Genomic DNA, 18,607 nt, shown 5'->3' on the forward strand with positions numbered 1-18,607 from the left:
GGACGGTGGGCGCATTACACTCCGGCCCTTCCCGGAGAGAGCTTGTCAGCCCCGAGGGACAGCAGTGGCCCCGTGAAGATGTGCCTCCTTCACACGCCGAGTGACTTTTCAAACTGCCCCTTCTGTGCGGGTGGCCTCCTACCTTAGCCTTGGAACGGAGACAAGACGTGCCGTGGGGGGAGGCGGGGGGTCTCGCGGTGGACGGGAGTGGAGGCAGGGCCAGCGGGGCCCGCGAGCCTGCGGGGTGGGGTGGGTTCGGGGCGGGCTCTCTGGCGCTCACCCAGCTGGGGCCCAGCCTCCGCTCCAAAGCTGGGCTCCATGCGGCAGCCGTGCTCAGCCCGATTCCCGAGAACGGGACGGCCCGGTCTGAGAGCCGCGGGTGACGTCCGCCTCCCCGGAGGGCCTGGGGCACCGGCCTCTCGGGACGAGCTCTGTGACCTGCCCCCGAGCCGGCTCAGCACGGTCTCTGGGACAGGTTCCGAGGCCCCTCACGTCACCCTCCGAAGGAAGAGCAGTCGCAAACTGCCCCTGCTGTCTCCCGGCGGTGCTCCTGTCCCCGCAACCTCTTGTTTTTCTGTTTTAAAGAACGTTCAGTTCACAAGCCGTGGCTGGCGTAGCTCAGTGGATTGAGCGCGGGCTGCGAACCAAAGCATCGCAGGTTCGATTCCCAGTCAGGGCACATGCCTGGGTTGCAGGCCACGGCCCCCAGCAACTGCACATGGATGTTTCTCTCTCTCTCTCTCTCTCTCTCCCTCCCTTCCCTCTCTAAAAATAAATAAATAAAATCTTAAAAAAAGAAAGAACATTCAGACCGGGATCAAAGGCCAAGGTTTATAAGGTGGCGAGCCGTGTGAGCTTGGACAAAACCTTCCCCGCTGGCCCCAGCTGCAGGACTGTCCGTGAACGTGACCCACGGACCGTGGAGGGAGGCCATGTGGAAGGGTGGCTCTGACTCAGGGCTGGGGGCAGGGGGCTCCCTTTGCAGGAGGTGAGGAGGCAGGGCCACCGGCTCGTCCCGGTTTTCCCCAGATTGTGTCCCAGGAAGCCCCTCCGTCCCAGGCAGCCCAGGGCAGTGGGTCACACCCTCTGCGTCACAGACGGTGCACAGAGTCCAGCTTGGGTTTCATGCTCTAGGTCTAGGGAGCCCTGGCTCAGAGCCGGTGAGGGGCCTGTCCTGGTCCCTCTGACAGGCGGGGGGCAGACCCAGCCCGGCCCTGGGGGGCACACTCGCGTGTTCCCAGGAGAGTCAGACAGGACATGGCCGAGCAAGTCCCAAGTGCAAACCCAGTGACTGAGGAGGAAAACACAGCGGAGGTGAGGGCGGCGAGCCCGGGGCCCCGGAAGGCCCCTCGGTGGCAGTGACCCTGGGAACCTGCACAGCGGTGGCCGTGTGGCTCCTGACACCCAGAGTGGCACTGCGGGGAGAGCGCAGGCAGAGGAAAGGCACTGAGGCAGAGAGAGAGGCCGGCCCGCGGCAGGAAGAGGAGACCCAGGAGGAGACGGGGCCGGGCAGGTCAGGCGGGGGCTCCCTTCGCCGGGGTGGGCAGGGGTCTGGATTCTATCTGATACTGGCAGGTGTCAGTGTGTTTTAAGCGGGACGGTACCTAGGATGTATTTTATATTTAAAGGAATGCAATGTTTATGACGGAAGTCGGATGTGTTGCAGATGAGGAGGTGGGCGCCCAGGTCACAGAGCTGTTTGGGGGGGGAGGGGGGCGGGGCCGCCTTCAGCCTCCAGGGCGGCCCTCTGCTCTCGACGAGACCGCATTTCCGAGGAGCGCCCCGATCCCCGCGCCCTTGCCCCAAACACACCGGAGCTGCATCTTCGTCTTCCCCGCCTGCCGTTCTTGGCAGGTAACGTGCCTGGTTGTGTTTGCGAAACGCTTTTGGGTGATTTATTACCAAATAACGAGGCGATTTAATTTCCATCAAGTCTTCGCACGTGACGGCTTCTATTAGGAAAGCCTCGTGTCACCGGCCGTGTCAGCGACGGGGAAGAAACCGGGCGTGGGAGGCACTGGGCCCCGCGTCGTCGTAACCGCCAGGGTGAGAGGCGGCTCCCGGAAGACCTGGGGCGTGTGGCGCCGTGGGGACGGGGCCCGGTGCCCTCACCAATGCGACGAGAAAGGACACCGCTCCCCTGCTCTCGGGGCAAGGCGGGCTCCCGGGAGCCGGGCGCGGCGGCACTTATGAATGAATCTGGGGCGTTCATCAGCCCCCCCCACCCACCCCATGACCCGTGAGCGCCCTGCTACGGGCTCTCGGAGCCCAGGGGCGGCCCCCGGCCCGGGCGTCACCAAGGCAGAGGGCGAGAGGGCCGCACCGAGGCCTCGGCCGACCGGGAAGCGGGAAGCAGAGAGCGGCGGCGTGCGCGGCCGAGGGCTGAGCGGTGCCCTGTGCGCCGCCGTGGATGACAGATGACTCGGGGAACCCCTTCTGCTTGCTCCCAGCTGCCAGGCCTTCCCGAGGACAGGGCTGGCCCCGTCCCCACCACCCGTGGAGCCGCCCTCTGTTCCACTGAGCGGCCAGCGCTGCCCTGGTGACCGGGGCCACCTGCCCGGCGGGGCCACCTGCAGGGGGGCCCCCCCCCGGGGACCCCCCCAGAGGAGCTGACGGGCTCTGTGTTGAGCGGCACCGTCGTGATTGGCAGGGCCGGGGAATTTCTAGGACAGCCACCGCCGTCCCTGTCCCCGGAGCTGCCTCTTTCTAACAGTGTCCCAGTTCCTGCCTCCGTCGGCTGTCACCGAGACGCTGCTCCGCGGCGAGTGACTGGGACGAGGCCTCTCCCGGGCGTCACCCTCCCTGCGCCGGAGAGGGCGGGGGCCCCGCAGCTGCCCTGGGAAGGAGCTTTCCGGGGCGATTAATGCCCCGGTCTCCCTGGTGGGGGCCCTCCTGTGTCTCCCAAGGAACGGCACCCCGAGTCCGCGGGCCCCGCACCCCTGAGCTCCACACCCAAGCAGCCGTATCCAGCAGGCCCAGAGCCCACACTCAACACACCTTTCTTTTTGCCATATGTGATTCTAAGGTGGTTATGGGAGTTCTGCCTTTGAACCTGGTTGCCTGTAACTCATAGCACTGGCTTCTCTGTAGGATTAGGTTAATCCTAACCCTAACTCCTAACCCTAACCCCTGAACCTAACCCTAACCCTAACTCCTAACTTTAACACCTAATCCTAACCCTTGATCCTAACCCTGACTTCTGATCCCTAACCCCTGACCCTAACCCCTGACCCTAACCCTAACCCCTGACCCTAACCCTAACCTCTGACCCTAACCCTAATCCCTGACCCTAACTCATGGCACTGGCTCACCCTTGGCCTCTGCTAACTCTAACCCCTGACCCTAACCCTAACCCCTGACCCTAACCCTAACTCCTAACCCTAATCCCTGAATCTAACCCTAACCCCAACCCCTGACCCCTAACCCTAACTTCTGACCCCTAACCCTAACCCCAACCCCTGACCCCCAACCCTGACCCGGGAACTCTCTCAGGGGAGAAAACCCGGCCAGCGAGGACGTGCTCACAGAGACAGAAGTCCGTCAGCAGCGGTGCCGACCCCGCGCCAGAGTTCAGATGAGTGAGCGCTGACCAGTCTCCCCACCGTGGTCACCGTTCGGGCTGGAGCCCGCGCATTCTGCTTTCCGGTCGCAGACACGGCGGTGGGTTCCCCCCCAAGCCTGAGGGGGTCAGCACATCTGAGTGTCTTCCCCGAGCCCGCGCCCCAGCCCCGCCTGACACCGACTCCCGCCCCAGGGACCGGCCCTCCCGACCCCCTGCGGGTTCGCCACAGACTTCCGCGTGCGGCGGTTCAGATGGAAACAGGGCCGTGGGGCCGAGTTCTCGCCCGTGTGCAAGTCAGCCTTGGGGCAGGCCTGGCGGGGAAGGGCCGGGGGAGACAGACGCCGGACGGCTGCTGGTCTCTCCCGTGGCCGTGGTGAGCGATCCGGGGAAAGCGCGGCGGTCGCCGGCCCGGCGGAAGCTGCATGGCAGCCTCCTGCCACCTCGCACCTTGCCCCGGGGATGCGGGCACCTGGGGCCCTGGGGTGACCGGCCCCCCCCCCGCCTCTCCGTGATGCCTCAGAACCGTCATCCATGGGGGTCCGCCTCTGTCTGCAGTGTTCTCCTCTGCCTCTTCCCCGTCCAGCCTCCCCACCCGCTCACTCCCACTCACACACCAGTCCTCCTCCTACAGGAAGTCCTCCGGGCCTTCTAGTTCTCACAGCCTTGTAGTGTTTTCTGTCTTCTTTTTAATTGGTTTATATTCACAGAGAGGGAGGAAGGGAGGGAGAAAGAAAGGGAGAGAAGCAAGTGTATGGTTGCCTCTCGTGTGACTCCTACTGGGGCCCTGGCCCACAACCCAGGCCTGTGCCCTGACCGGGAATCGAACCCGCGGCCCTGTGGTTCGCAGGCTGGCACTCAAGCCACACCAGCCAGGGCCCACAGCACTGCATGGTGACAGATCGTGGCAGACTGGGGGTCTTCAGACTGTGGAGGGCTCCGCTCCCTCCAAGGGCCCTAGGGGAGGGTCCCTCCTCACCCCCTCCGCGTCCGGTGTCTGCCGGCCGTCCTCGGTGCACCTTGGCCTGTGGCCGCTGTGCCTCCGCATCTCAGGCCGCCCGCTGTGTCTCTTACGAGGACCGGTCGTTGGTCTTAGGGCTCCCGGGGGATCCAGGTGGGTCTCCCTCGATCCCCCACTGACCGCATCTGCACAGCCCCAGTTTCCAGACGAGGTCCACTCACCGGTTCGGGGGTGGCAGGACTCGTCAGGTCTCCCCGGGGACAACACTCAGCCCGCAACCACTGGTGTCTCTGAATAACGGATGATGGGGCCTGGCGCCTCCTCTCCGTGCGCCTGGCGGCCAGTCCGCCGCCGGACACTCAGTAGGGCTCAGCAAGGGAGACACTCAGCAGGGCTTGGTGAGGAATGACACTCAGTAGGGCTCGGTGAGGAAGACACTCAGTAGGGCTCAGTAAGGAAGGCACTCAGTAGGACTTGGTGAGGAATGACACTCAGTAGGGCTGGGTGAGGAAGACACTCAGTAGGGCTGGGTGAGGAAGACACTCAGTAGGGCTCGGTGAGGAAGGCACTCAGTAGGGCTCAGTAAGGGACGACACTCAGTAGGGCTGGGTGAGGAAGACACTCAGTAGGGCTCAGTAAGGAAGACACTCAGTAGGGCTCGGTGAGGAAGGCACTCAGTAGGGCTCAGTGAGGAAGGCACTCAGTAGGGCTCGGTGAGGAAGGCACTCAGTAGGGCTCGGTGAGGAAGGCACTCAGTAGGGCTCAGTGAGGAAGGCACTCAGTAGGGCTGGGTGAGGAAGGCACTCAGTAGGGCTGGGTGAGGAAGGCACTCAGTAGGGCTCGGTGAGGAAGGCACTCAGTAGGGCTCGGTGAGGAAGGCACTCAGTAGGGCTCAGTGAGGAAGACACTCAGTAGGGCTGGGTGAGGAAGGCACTCAGTAGGGCTCAGTAAGGAACGACACTCAGTAGGGCTCGGTGAGGAAGACACTCAGTAGGGCTCAGTAAGGAAGGCACTCAGTAGGGCTTGGTGAGGAACGACACTCAGTAGGGCTCGGTGAGGAACGACCGCTCCGATTCACGCCCTCTCCTGGCAGCGGTGCCGTTGGCCTTTTCCGACCACTCCCAAACCCGAGTGCTCATGCACCGCGGCCACGCGGGCCGGGCGCCCAGCAGCTCCGTGTCCACGTCTCCTCCAGGGCCGGCCCCGCTGCCCAGACAGCCTGTTCAGTGACTGACGATCCCTGAACACCAGCCGCCATCGCTGGTGCCTGCGGCCTCCTGGACCCGCGTGGCCCGTGGCCCTCCCTGCAGGGCCGCCGTGCAAACCCACGGCTAAAAGCCACCTGCAGCTGGGCCTCCCGTGGCCTCACAACGAGGGCAGACCCCAGGGGCGTCTGCGTCCGGCCAGTGGGGAGGGGACGCCGCCGTGTCACTCCAGGCTGTGCAGGACGCGCCGCTGTGGCGCCCAGTGGGGCGGTTGGGTGGGCGAGACACGGGGACCTTGAACGGTCTCTGCCGTGCGGCCCCCGGGGAGTTTCGTGGCCCGTGCTCCTGTTTGAAGCGACCGACGCTTCCATTCAAGTTCCCCGTCACTTTTCGTGGGTCGCTGCAGAGGCTGTGGGTTCTCAGCCTGGGATGGCCTCCCCCTGTGTCGCAGGCTTCCGGGGCCGAGGCAGCTGCAGGCCAGTGGCGCTCCGCGGCATGTGGCTGGAGATCCAGTCGTCCCGACCCTGCTCCCCGCCAGGCCCTCCCGCCCTGTGGCCTTCCTCCAGCGACCTCCCCGACGGCCGGGTCCCCCAGTGGACTCCTGCTGGTGTCCACGCTTGTTTCACCCCGTCCCACACACACAGTGGGCGCGTGGCCCTGCGCTGGGTGCCGAGGGCGTCGGGTGACCCGCAAGTGAAGGGTCTGCTGTCCGGGGCCCCACGTCCCTGGGGGGACTCAGCATGATGGGGCACGAGGGGGGCCGCCGAGGGCAGCTCCCCTGTGTCGGGAAGCCTGCCCTCCCGTGGGCGTCTGGGGGGTCTTGTCTCGCCTGCCTCCCCCAAGCCCCACGCGGCACGAGCAGCAATGTGCTGCACCACAACATGCTCTGCAGGTGGGGAAACTGAGGCTCCGGGAAGCGGAGCTGGGCGGCGGCTGAGTCAGGATTCAGACCGGGTCTGGCGAAGGGAGGGGGGCAGGTCCAGATGGGCAGGGCCGGGGGGCTGTTCCGATCCCGGGGTCCTTCACTGACTCCCCCTGAGGCACAGGCCGTGGTTTCTGTTCCCGTTCTGCAGAGCTGGACCCTGAGGCCCCCAGCGTCCGGGTGCCCTTGGGGTCTGAGCTGAGCTGGATTTGAGCTGATGCCACGCCCACCAGGACAGAAGGCCCCGCCCCATGCGCTCCCTGGTGGGGGAGCCAGCCAGCCCCCAGCTGCACTGCCCTGCCCTGACCCGTCCCTGCGATGGGGTGGGCGGGGGGACAGCTGGTGGGAGACGTGCGGGTGGTCTGCGAGCACTCGAAGCCCCTGGCGGGGCCAGGCAGCATCTGGTCCTGTGGGTGGAGCTGGCCGGGCGCCTGGAGCCCGGGATAAGTTCACCGGAGTGCCGGGCGGAGGCGGGTGCTGGGGGCGTGTCCGCGGGGAGAACAGGACCTGGGACCCTCTGAGCAGCCTCGTGTTTCCAGGGGGGCCAGGGCCACTTGCCGGCGGCCACTCCTGCAGGGACTCTAGGAGCAGACGGCCGTGGCTTCCGTGGCCAGGGCCCTGGAAGTCTTCCCCAGACAAGGGGCAGGGCCGGTGTGGGGTCTGCACCTGCCCAGCACCGAGCCGGCCGTGGGGGCCAGGGGTGGACGCAGGAGGCAGTTCTCATCTGCGTCCCAGCTGGTGAGGCCATGGAGAGGGAAAGGCGGAGGGGCCTGGCGGGGGGGGTCCACTCACCCCTGAGCCCCTGGCCGCCCCAGCCCCCCAGCGCCTGTGGTTCTGGGTCTGGCTCTCCACCAGGCCGCTGAGGCTCCCGGTGGTGGTTACGGGAACGACTCCCCGGGGCTCACCGGTCCACCACACTGTCATGGGGATTGACCCCCTGCCCTCACGAGAATCCCGGGAGGCCTGTGGTCTGTTCTCGCCGCCTTGTAGTGCGAGAGGAGACTGAGGCTTGGAGAGCCCGCCCCGTACTCAGCGTGGGCGGGCTGGACCCCGCCCCCGGGCTCCTGGCTCCGGGCTGCTGGTCGTGCTTCAGGCTGAACCCCACTCCTGAGTTTTGAGGCCTCCCTGGGCCGGTCGTCGGGGATTGCATGGACCACCAGGTGTCAAGGCGTGTGCCCCACTCTGCTGGCCCTTCCCTGGAAGGCAGGACTCCCCTGGCCGGTGCTGGAGGGGGGGGCGTCGGGACAGGTCTGTGCTCTCCAGCCGTGCCTCCCACCTCTGCGAAGCGCCCCCGCCGCCCTGTGTGAGGGGAAGCTCTCGGCTGCCGCCCGTCCCCTGCCCTCCGGGGGCCACGGGTCCAGCTTGGCTGCACTGCTCCCCCAGGGGTGGCTGCGTACGGGGGCCGCGTGCTTCCTGCAGGCCGCACATCGAGTGCGGGGCAAGGCTGACCTTCAGCGGCCTGGGGCTCGACGCCCACCAGCATGTCGCTCCCTGCGCCCCGGCCACTCCCTCTGAGACGGGGGCCCCGGACCCTTCCGGGTTCACCGCAGCCTTTCCAGAGGGGCCCCTCCGGGCGGGCCCTTCCTCCTTGCACCCAGTGCTCCCACCCTGCCCCTGAGGACCCTGGAGGAGGCCTCCCCCCCTGCCCGTCCCCTCCACAGTGGCCCCGCTCCTGACTTACTCCAGGGGGGTTGTGCAGCCCCCGACGCCCGGGAGGGCCCTGGTCTCGCAGCCACCCCGCCGGGCAGCCCCCTCCCGCCCTGCACCCAGGGGTGGACGAGGTGGCGAAGTGCCCTTCCTGTCCCTGACGGGAGCCTCTGGCAGCTGAATCAAAGTTGGACCTTTGCGTTTCTCTCCTTTGAAAAGAAAAAAAAAAAAAAAAAAAACACCACGGTGCCAAGAGGCAGGACCCGTGGCTCTGCCTGCCTGTCAGGGGGGGACCCCGAGGCTGCTTCTCCGGGCCCCAAACTCCACGTCCCCCAGAGGAGGAGCCACCTGCCCCCCACAAGGAGCCCCCACGCGCCGCTGCGCCGAGCAGAGCCCGGCCGCCTCTCCGCCCGCCTGCGGTTTCCGTGCGCGGGGTGACGCGGTTGATTGTGGGGGCACCGCGTTCCCGTGGACGGAGAGGGAGGGGTCGGCGGCTGCGTCTCCCGGCGCCGGCTCACGCAGGGAGCACATAGAATCTGATTTGATTTTTTTTTTTTTAAACCCTTGAAGAAGAAGGGAGGAAGAAAGAGAAAAAAAACAAAACAAAACAACAGAACTGCTGCCTCATTTCTGGCCCGGCCGATTCCATTCGCTCCCCGGAAGGCGCAGCCCCGGCCCCGGGGCCCCTCCGCACGGCGGCCGAGGCGCTCGCTCGCTCGCTCCTCCCGGCCGCTCGCCGACCCTGCCCGCCGGCGCCCGGAGCCGCCGCCGCCCGCAGGCCTCCCCACCATGCGCGCCTCCTTCCTCCCGCTGGCTCCCGCGCTGCCTCTGCCCGGCCCCCCCTCCCAGCCCCGTCGAGCCGTGCCCGCCTATCCCGTTCGCCTGCCCCCCAGCCGCCTGGCTCCTCCTGCGCCCTGCGCCGCCTAGCTCCCTCCATGCTGCCCGGACCCGGCGAGCTGGGTGATTAATTGGCTATGATGATGAGCGTCCCCGGCGGAGGAGCGGCGGCGGTGATGATGACGGGTCACAATAATGGTCGCTATCCCCGGAATTCTGCCTACAGTGACTGCATCGTCGAGGAGAAGACGGTGGTCCTGCAGAAGAAGGACAATGAGGGCTTCGGGTTCGTCCTGCGCGGGGCGAAAGGTAAGAGCCGCCGCTCGCTCGCAGCCTCCCGGCTGCGTTCACATGTTGTGTGTGTGTGTGTGTGTGTGTGTGTGTGTGTGTGTGAGAGAGAGAGAGGGAGAGGGAGAGGGAGAGAGAGACGTTCCCCAGCTCCCAAAGAAGCCTTTTTCCTGAGGGCACTCGGTTGCTAGACAACCGTGTTCTTCTCCATGCCGCCTCACTCACACAGCGGCACCGGGGCCTCCTTCAGGAATGTGGCTAATTCTCTGTGCACAGCGTTGCCCCGGGCGAGCTCCCTCCCTCCCTCCCTCCCTCCCTCCCCCCACCCTTGTTCAGAATCCCCGGTCTGCTCTGTGTTTGCTGGCTGGGTCCAGCCCGCTCGGGGCTGCCTCCCGAGTGTCCGGCCTCAGGTGCCCAGAAGCACCTGGTCCCGAGTTCCGGGACCCAGAGCCCGCCGCCCCGGGGCCGGGAGGGGGCTCGGGCTCCGAGTGCGGCAGGCGGCCGCGTGCCTGCCCCTAAGGTGACTTTGCAAAGGAAGCGTGGCGAGATGGTCCCTTCCCCCGTGGCCCGAGCCGGCAGCTCACACCATCACGTGGCCCGGGGTGGGGGGCTCTGGGGGGCCACTCCGCGGTGGGGACTCGGGGGCTCCCCCCCTGAAAAGGAGCAAGATGGCATCGCCTCCCCGTGCGAGGAGGCGTCCGTCCACCTCGCGTGTGGGAAAGCCGTGGGGAAGTTTTCTCTCTGAGCCTCTGTGCCGAGGTGGGGGGCTCCTTCCCTCCCCCCCCCGGGGGGGGGTATCCCCAGCGGCCAAGGCCGAGGCTGCCCTGACAGCCGTCTGTCCAGAGAGAGAAGGAAACGGTGGCCATCCCCGTGTGTGTGTGTGTGTCCACCGCTGCCCGTGTGAGTCCCCTCCCCTCCCCCTGCAGGGCCGTCTCCGTCCCCCCACCCTCACCCCCGGCTGCTCCTGGCAGCCCCGGAAAGTCCGTCCCTCTCGTCTCTCGGCCCAGAGTTTCCCCCGGCCGCTGTGCGGGGCCCGGAAGCCCAGGCTGGCGGGGGCCCAGCCCCCCACCCCCGGGACGTTGGCCGCAGAGTGGGCGCAGAGACGGAGGAAGCAGACCCCACCGCGGCAGCCCCCCGCCCCGGGTCAGCGTCTCGCTCCGACCCAGCCCCGCGCTGGAGCCCCCGCGCTGCGGCCTGTGCAGCCCGAGACCCGGCGTGCGGCTTCGCCCGGGGCCTCTGGAGCTCCATGTGGCTACGGGGGGAACTTTTCCATTTTTAGCACCGAAAATGTTTAGTCACCGACGCTCTTAAAGAAAATGACAGGCACGCACACATGGGCACGGACTGCGGGGCACGCGCGTCCATGTGTGCGGCGGGGAGGCCCGGAGGTGTGACTTGGCCCCGGAACGCCGTGGGCGTCACGGCTCGGGTCGGCGTGGACCTGCGAGTCCGAGTGGCGGGCCCCGCCCGGGGAGAGCGGGCCTGGGCCGCCCACTTCCGGAGGGACGCCCGTGGGTCCCGGGGTCGGGGGTCCTGCGGGGGCCGGGGCTGCCGCCTGGCAGACGCCTCCCAGGCTTGTAAAGAGTGTCCTTGCCTCCCCAGCGGACACCCCCATTGAGGAGTTCACGCCCACGCCGGCGTTCCCGGCCCTGCAGTACCTGGAGTCCGTGGACGAAGGCGGGGTCGCGTGGCAAGCCGGACTGAGGACCGGGGACTTCTTGATTGAGGTAGGGTCACTGGTGTTTGTGTCTTTCTGCTTGGGGAGAGCGCCGGCTCTCCGCGTCCGTGGTCGGGACAGCGCGGCCGTTGGGCTCACACGGGGGCATCCGTGGATCCTGGCGTGGACTCGTGCTTGGCTACCTGCGCCCACTGGTGGATCCCAGTGGCTGTGGACACGTGTGTTGGTTGGGGTCACTTTGAGGCCTTGCCTAGAACTCTCTGGACGGCGGAAATGTCTGTGGACCTCGGCCACTGGTCGTGAAGTAGACGGGAGAGAAGTGTGGTCGCCGTGACATTGAGGCCCTTTGCGGGCGGTTTCAGGGCGACTGCATGCACAGACACCAAGAGGGGCCATCGCCCGTTCTGGTGCCGCGGGGGCAGGGGGCAAGGACAGCCCCGTGGCTCTGGCCCACACACGGCTTCACGTTGGTGGCCGGGACCCTGTTGACCTGTAAGCTGCTTCCAAAGACCAAGAAGCGCGGGTGGGAGGGCGGCGGACGTGGACGGACCAACAGGCACTTGAAATTCGGGGGCTCTGGAAGCCAGATGTTGCCGGCAGGGCAAGGAGGAGACCTCCTCACGGAAGGAACCGGCGAGACGCCAGCGCCTCACCCGGAGGGGCCGCGGCGGGCGGGGCGGGCGCCCTGGCGGCCAGCCCCCGGCGGAGCCCCGTGCCCGCTGCAGACTCGACTTCCCGTCTCGTTTGCGCACACGGAAGGGGCGTGCTCCTCTTTAGGGATATTGCGAATGAGAGAATGTGCTGCCCCTGGAAAAGGTATTTTTAGGCGGTTGGCTAGGTGCCTGTAGCCCTCGCCGGAGTTCACATTTCTTGGAAAAGCGTCTCTCCAGGCTGCCCTGGAGCCCTGTCTCATCCGGGCGGGGAGCCCTCCCGCAGGCGGAAGCCGTGGGTGCGTGGCACCGGGCCGGCCGCAGGGTGGTCCCGCCGCGGGGTCGGCCGCCCCCTGTTGGTTCTGTGCAGGGGGAGACCCAGGCCCTGCCGAGATGGTCACTGGAAGCCATTGCCCTTGGTCACACCTACGCTTCCGAGGGCGCTTCTCAAGCTGTGATGTAGCTCATCCCCTTCGTGTTTCTTAGAGTGACGGGGACCCGGGGGGGAAAGGGCACCCTGGGGAGAGCCGGGTGCCGTGGAGAAGGGGCTCCCCTCACCATCCCAGGTGTCCCGTGTGGAAGCCCGGGCGGGGACAGGCCCATCACAGCTCACCCGGACTCGGTCCGTTCCGTCTGCAGGGTGTGCACGCCCGCAGCGGCGCGGGTCTCACGGGCTCCCTCGGCGTGTGACCTCCCGGAAACGCGGAGACACTGGGTGGAACCGTCTTCTGTAGGACGCAGTCGTGACAGAGGTCCGAGGTGTGTGTGCGTGTGTGAGGGAGTGCGGGGTCGGGGCCCCGGGGCGTCCACGGAGCTGTGGCTGGTTTTCGGTCATCGATGGTGACCGCGGAGTCCAGCACACCCCCTGTCGCCGGGCTCCTTGGGGCACTTCCTTCGTAAACGAGTCCACAGAACAAATGCAGCGCTGCCGTGGGGCGGGCCTGGGGAGGCACCACTGGCCCGGGGAGGCAGAGCCGCCCGGGGCTGGCCGAGGTGGCCACGGCGCACCTGGGCCGGGCGGAGAAGGCACATCCCCCTGGTCGGACAGAAGCCCCCCGCCCCGTGGAAATTAGGGGCACTAAGAGTTTCCACACTTCTGTCGGAGCACCTTCTGTGACATTGTTTTTTTTCACCTCTGCTGTGCAAACATACGGGCCGTTTTGGAACAGGTTCTGTGTCCTAGGGAACCTCCGGACTCCGGGATTGTGGGACCGCTGGCCCCGAGACGCACAAAGGATCGTTGGTTATTACGTCCCAGATGCCGTGAAGGAGGGGCAGGCGCTCCTCCGAGGCCACAGGCCACGGGGACTGGGGCTGGACCCTTGGAGCCTGGCGCCCCCCGTTCATGTCCAAGGCCGCCGGGGCGGGGCGGGGTGCAGAAATTCTCCTCTCCGCGTCGGGCCACAGAGCCCGAGCGTCCTCCCTGAGTGAGTGGTTTCCCTAGCTACCAGGTTCCGCCTCTGGAATATTAAAACCGCTCCTAGCCTTATAGCTGCATTTTTCTTCCAACAGACAGTTCTTTATGTTTCTAGTGAAAAGCGTCAGCCTTGCAGGGATTATTTGAAACGGATCCGTGTGTCGCAGGTGAGTGCTTGGTTTGGTGAAGAGCTGCCCCCCTGGACGCCGTGGGCTTCTGAGCCCCTGGTGACGCGCGGGGTCCCGCGTGAAAACCGCCCCAAGGGCGGGCCAGCCGTCCTTGTCCCCCCACCCCCCTCCCCCAGCCACGGGGCCCCTGGCATGCCTCCCCTTTCTCTCTGCTGTGGGAAAGGGACTCCAAGGGGGTCAGATGGTACTTTCTCTGTAAAAGCGCGTGGTGGAGTTTGAACTGGGGGGGCCCAGGGCCACGTCTGCAGGGACTGTTTGCTCTTCAGGGTCTTCAGCGGCGGCAGAACGCTGTCTTTCCTTCTTGGGCCTTGTCGGAAGGCCTGGCGTCGTCCCCCCCCACCCGGCCGGCGCAGAGGGCCGGGCCGTGCAGCCCTTGCCCGGGCGCTGAGCCTCCGGCGCACCGGTCTCTCCGGCCCCGGCGTTCGGCTGGAGTTTGCTCTTTGCTGTCGGCGTTGTTTCTGGGTTGCCAGGCCCGGCCCCGACCCGCCGCCAAGAAGCAAAAACTTTGAGTGCAGCAGCCCCTTGTCAAAGGGTCTCTTCGGATCGGGAATTCCGGGAGAGGCGGGTCATCGGGATCTCAGGGGTGGGGACGGAGGGGGGACCCCCAGGAGGGTTGTTTGAACGTGGCGGCCTCACGGGGCGGCGAGTGCCTGCTGTATCAGATGCGTGAGGTGTGCCTGAGCCACCCCCCAGGGCTGATGGCACCACAGCGTCCCACAGAGCTCTGGGGGTGGTGGAGGGGCCCCGGCGGGGACGGGCAGAGAGAGACACGGGCTGGCAACCGGGACGGCGCCACGGCGGGAAAGAAGCAGGCGGCCGAGTCAGGGCGTCTGTCCCTCCCCTTGCGGTCGAGTGGAAGGATGGGGACGCCACAGCGAGGCGTGGCGGCAAAGGCCCGTGTCCCTTCTGGTCACAAGGGAAGCCGGTCCAGACCGGTTTCGGGAGAGGAGCTCGCCGAGAGACTCCTGCTCCTTGTGGGCGGTTCCCTTGGTTAGGTGTCCTTGGCCCCGCGAGCCGGGGCCGGCAAGCTCACCCCTGGCGCGTCCTAAGGAGGACGCTCGGCTCGAGGATGGCAGCCTTGCTCCGTGTCCTGCGGGGGAACGGGGGGTGGGAATGTCGTCTTGATGTCTTCCGGGGACTCGCTGACGGGGGGCCCGTCGGCCTCCTCCAGGGGAGCCCGGCTGGGCACAGAGTCCCACCCGTCTCTCAGAACCAGGGGGCCCAGTGGCCGGCCCACACCCGTGACGCGGGATCGCGCGGCAGGAGCTTGGGTGTCGGAGCTTCTGGAACAAAAGCTCGTGACGCCGCCAGGGGCTCCGACGGGCAGGCCCGAGGGCGGGCTGGCCGGACCCTGGTGGCGGGCATTTGGACCTCGGTGTCGGACCTTCTGACCCGAGAGTTGAAGCAGGCACTGCGTCCGCCGCCTTGGTTCCGAGGAGGGCGGTCCTTCTTCCACAAGCGCCCTTTTGCAGATGGAGCTCCGTGTCTTGCATTGCTGTCGTACGATGAAGTGTCCTTGATCTCACGAGTTGCTCAGCGTACAACTGACCGGTGACCATCACAAGGGCAAATAGCGATGAGGGGCCAGTCCTGCCCGGGTCCTCGCCGACGGGAATCGGGGCGGACAGGCCAGGCACCGTCCCGCACCCTGGCGTCCGCTCCCGTCCCCGGCGGTGTGTGGACGAGGAGACCGAGACGGGGCCGGTTAATGCCGCGGGTGGGCGGCAGACGGGCAGGGAAGCCGGGACGTGTGTGCCCCTGGCTATCTGGTTCCCCGACGATGCCACGGCTCCGAGACGCCGGAGGGAGGCTGTGATGTGCTGGGTGTGTGAGTGCGCGAAGCGTCAGAACGGACAGAAAGGACAAGGGGCCAGTTTTTGTTTTCAAATCAGCACATGCTTATTTAAAAAAAAAATTATTCCTGTACCCGTCGCTGGTGACAGCTCTCGTATGTCGCCACGTGGAAGAACGAACTGCCGTAAACCGTTCAGAAACCCACGGGACAGCGAGTGACGAGAGCCGGACCCAGGAGGCTCCCTCTAGGGGACACTTCCTGGGGGGGATCCCACGGGGCGGGCGGAGCTCACGGCAGCGCCGACACAAAGGGGGTGGGGTGGCCGGGAGGTGGTGAGGGGGCACAGTGCACCTGCCCTGGCTTCGTGGGAAAGCGTTTCGCATCGCGCCCGCGAGGAGCCCGCCGCACCTGCGGGGACTGGCCCCCTCGGGCCGGGCGAGAGGGAGGAACCGCACCCCACCATCAGAGTCCTGGGTCCCCCCACCAATATCGGCACGGAGAACAGAACGGGCACGGCCATGCCAGCTCCTGGGCGAGCAGATCCCGCGGGGTTGTTGTCTGGGCGCTCAGACGCGTCTCTTCTCCGCGGGCCGTCTCCAGCGACAGCACTCACTCCTTCCACAGGTGTTAGTCACGTGAGCAGAGCATCGTTCCTCCGGAGAAGGCCGCGTCACGTGGGCGAGCGGGGTCCCGGCCTCCGGGGGCCGGGGCGTCTCTGTGCGCTTTTGGCTCGCTCTCCGGGGTGTTTGTTAACCCGCCCGCGGCAGCGCCGGAAGCCCCTGCGGCCTTCCTGGTGGTTTTCGGAGCCCCGACGTGGCCAGCGTGGCTTTTGTGGAACTTCCCTGGGTCGGTTTCCCCTGGCAATCAACACAGGCCACGCTGTCTTTCATCCTCCCAAAGCGACGCCGGAGTTTGCGCACTCATTCCTTTCCCGTCCTATTAAATGCTGGCACCCGCAACGGCCCGGAGCTGTGCTCTCACCGCGGCTCGCACGGCGGTGCCAGGGCGTTCGGGGGCATCGCCCTGTTGTCTCCCCCAGAGACCGTGTGTTTGAGGGACTTAAGAAGCGTTTCTGGGGCTGCTGCTGGAGACAGGGTCTTGAAAAAGGTCGCACGGGCTCCGGGGTGCACTTACTTCGACCCTCACTGTCCACCCAGCTGGGACAGGCGGGGGGGGGGGGAGCAGCTGTCCCCGGCTGGCGGGGATCGGTCCGCCTGCCCAGCTTCCCAGGGAAACTGGTGCGCAGGAGAGCGACTGCGGGTCACTTCCGATCACCTGGTGTGTGTTCTGCATCACCGTGTGCGTCCGGGTCTCGGGGTCCCCACCGGTGAACTTGGCGGCCGTGAGAATTAAGTCCGTCGAGAGGAATCGGGTGGCGCCCAAGCTCTGGGAGCTGCCACGCGGGCTGCTGTTGGCCCTGGTCTTAAGAGAAAGAAGGTGGCGAGCTGGCGGTGCTGGGCGCAGAGTCTCCCGTTCCCTCAGTATTCGTCTTCCGTCACCATCTTGTTCTTCGTCACCGTTCACGAGGCCCGAGTGAGAAGGGGAAACCGACGACGGTTAGTTAAACAAGTCATAGCAACGTTGCAGCAAGCTGTAATGATGACAGGCGATGGTCACCACTGTCGTTTCGCGCATGGAGCTGTGACAGAGCCCTCCTGCCGCAGGCCCGGCACCGACCCCGGGGCACCTGCAGCCCGCAGAGGTCGGGCTTCCGGACGCCCCCGCGGAGGGGCGGTCTGCTGCAGCCGGCGCCGCCCGCCCCGGCATCCTGGCAGCTGGGCCTCCGGGCCTGGCTCTCATCCCCGCTCCAAGGGCACTCCCTGCCTTGCTCGACATTTTTTTTGGCACGCCTCTGGCTTTGAGGTAATCTCAGAATTTCTGTTCATGATTCCCAGTTTGCCCTCTAGTGACAAAGCCCAGGGCAGAGGCCGGGCCTTCCTGCGGTGCCCCGGCGCCAGCTTCCTCTCGGGCCACCTGTTCGGCCGCGGCGCGCAGCTCCCGTTTCTCCGTCTCGCCTTTCCGGACACCGTGAGAGGCTTTGTCTCACGTCTTGCCGGTGGCGGCCCGCAGGGACAGTCTAGGAACTCCCCGCAGAGATTCTTAGTGTTTTCTGTACGTCACTTTACATGGGCACTTTACTCAACAACTGAGGCAAAGACCAAACCCAGTGGAGGCGGGCTGGAGGTTAGGACAGTGGCACGTTCCCAACCTTCAGTCACGCCAGCACTCCGGTTGGTTGTCAAGTTTTGCCGGTTCCACAGCAAGGACAGCAGGACCCCGTGTCTGTCCTGGGTCCCTCCACACGTGGACTGCTTGTGTTCTGACGCTCTGTGGCTTCCCGCTGTGCCGGTGTTGGCAAAGGCCGGGGCGCCGGTCCGCTTCCCACTCCAGCTCCTCGGCCCCTGGGCCGCCGCCCCCCCCCCGCCCATCGGCCCGGGCGGAGGGGCTGCGGCCATGTCCACCTGCCTCTCTGTCCCCCGGCCCAGCCTTTGCCGAGGTCAGAGCGTCCAGCCAAATTGCGGGTGACGGTTGACAAACATTCCTCCAGCAGCAAATAAAAGTCAGCACAAATGAGCGCAGCTGCGTCTGCTGTCCGCCCTCAGATGACAATGCCGGCGCTCGGGGCAGAGCGCCGGCTACAGCCCTGGCCTTCCCGGGCCCGCGGCATTCGGTCCGCAAGGGTGCCACTGCTCAGGGGGAGCCGCCCCTGGCGGCTGGGAGGCTGGGCCCCTTACCTGCACAGAGCCCAAGCCCCTCGTGAGCCCCGGGTGGGGGGGGAGGGTTCGCCTCACCCTCCATAGAGCCTGGGAACAGGTGGTCCAGGCTGAGGAGCAGCTCAGAATCCTGCTGGGAAGGTGGAGACAGGCAGCTGAGCGACTGCGGATCTGAAACCTTGGCTGGTTCGTGTCGGGGTTCTAATTTGAAGCATCAGTGATTTCAATTTCAGGCTGAAAAAAAAAGTCCGAATCGCTTCAGGGGACCGTGGCTGCTGTGCTTACGGCTGCTCCGTCGTGGGGCTGGCAGATGGCAGGGCTCCGGCTTGGGGAGAGGCGGCGGGGGAGAGCCTCGGTCAAGGGCGCAGGCCATGTGCGGTGCGATCCGGGGTTGAGTCCGGGCTCTGCCGCTCCGTCGCTGCGTGAGCTTGGGAAAAGCCCTCGTCTCTCGGCCTCAGTTTCTTAAACTGTAAATAAAAGCATGTGTGATGCACGCAGCACAGTTCCTGGCAGAGGGGGTCTCGGCTGTCGGTAGCAATTGTACACACACGAGTCCTTCTCTTGCAGCTTCGCTCGCTCATGTCGGAAGCACACGGGCGGTGCTCACCGTGTGCGGGGCTGGGGTGTGCGTGAGTCGGACACACCTCCTCGGGCGGCACGCGGCCTGGGAGGGGGCGCAGAGCAGGGACTGCCCACGGCCCCGGGGTGAACCAGAGAGGGGGGCAGCATGTGGGCCCCACGCTTGG

General features: G+C 66.3%; 1 protein-coding gene across 2 annotated transcripts in view; it reads left to right on the forward strand.

Annotated features, from left to right (window-relative positions):
* SHANK2 (SH3 and multiple ankyrin repeat domains 2) overlaps positions 1-18,607 on the forward strand; it is a 297,330-nt gene that overhangs the window by 178,990 nt on the left and 99,733 nt on the right. For both annotated transcript variants that reach the window (XM_045854859.1, XM_045854860.1), the window contains 2 exons: positions 9,358-9,440; positions 11,022-11,146. In XM_045854859.1, coding sequence (XP_045710815.1) covers positions 9,358-9,440; positions 11,022-11,146 — 208 coding nt within the window. The remainder of the gene's footprint in view (positions 1-9,357; positions 9,441-11,021; positions 11,147-18,607) is intronic.

Source organism: Phyllostomus hastatus, unplaced genomic scaffold, assembly GCF_019186645.2.
Source record: "Phyllostomus hastatus isolate PE091 unplaced genomic scaffold, TTU_PhHast_1.1 phas_scaffold_11, whole genome shotgun sequence".
Taxonomy (NCBI): Eukaryota; Metazoa; Chordata; class Mammalia; order Chiroptera; family Phyllostomidae; genus Phyllostomus; species Phyllostomus hastatus.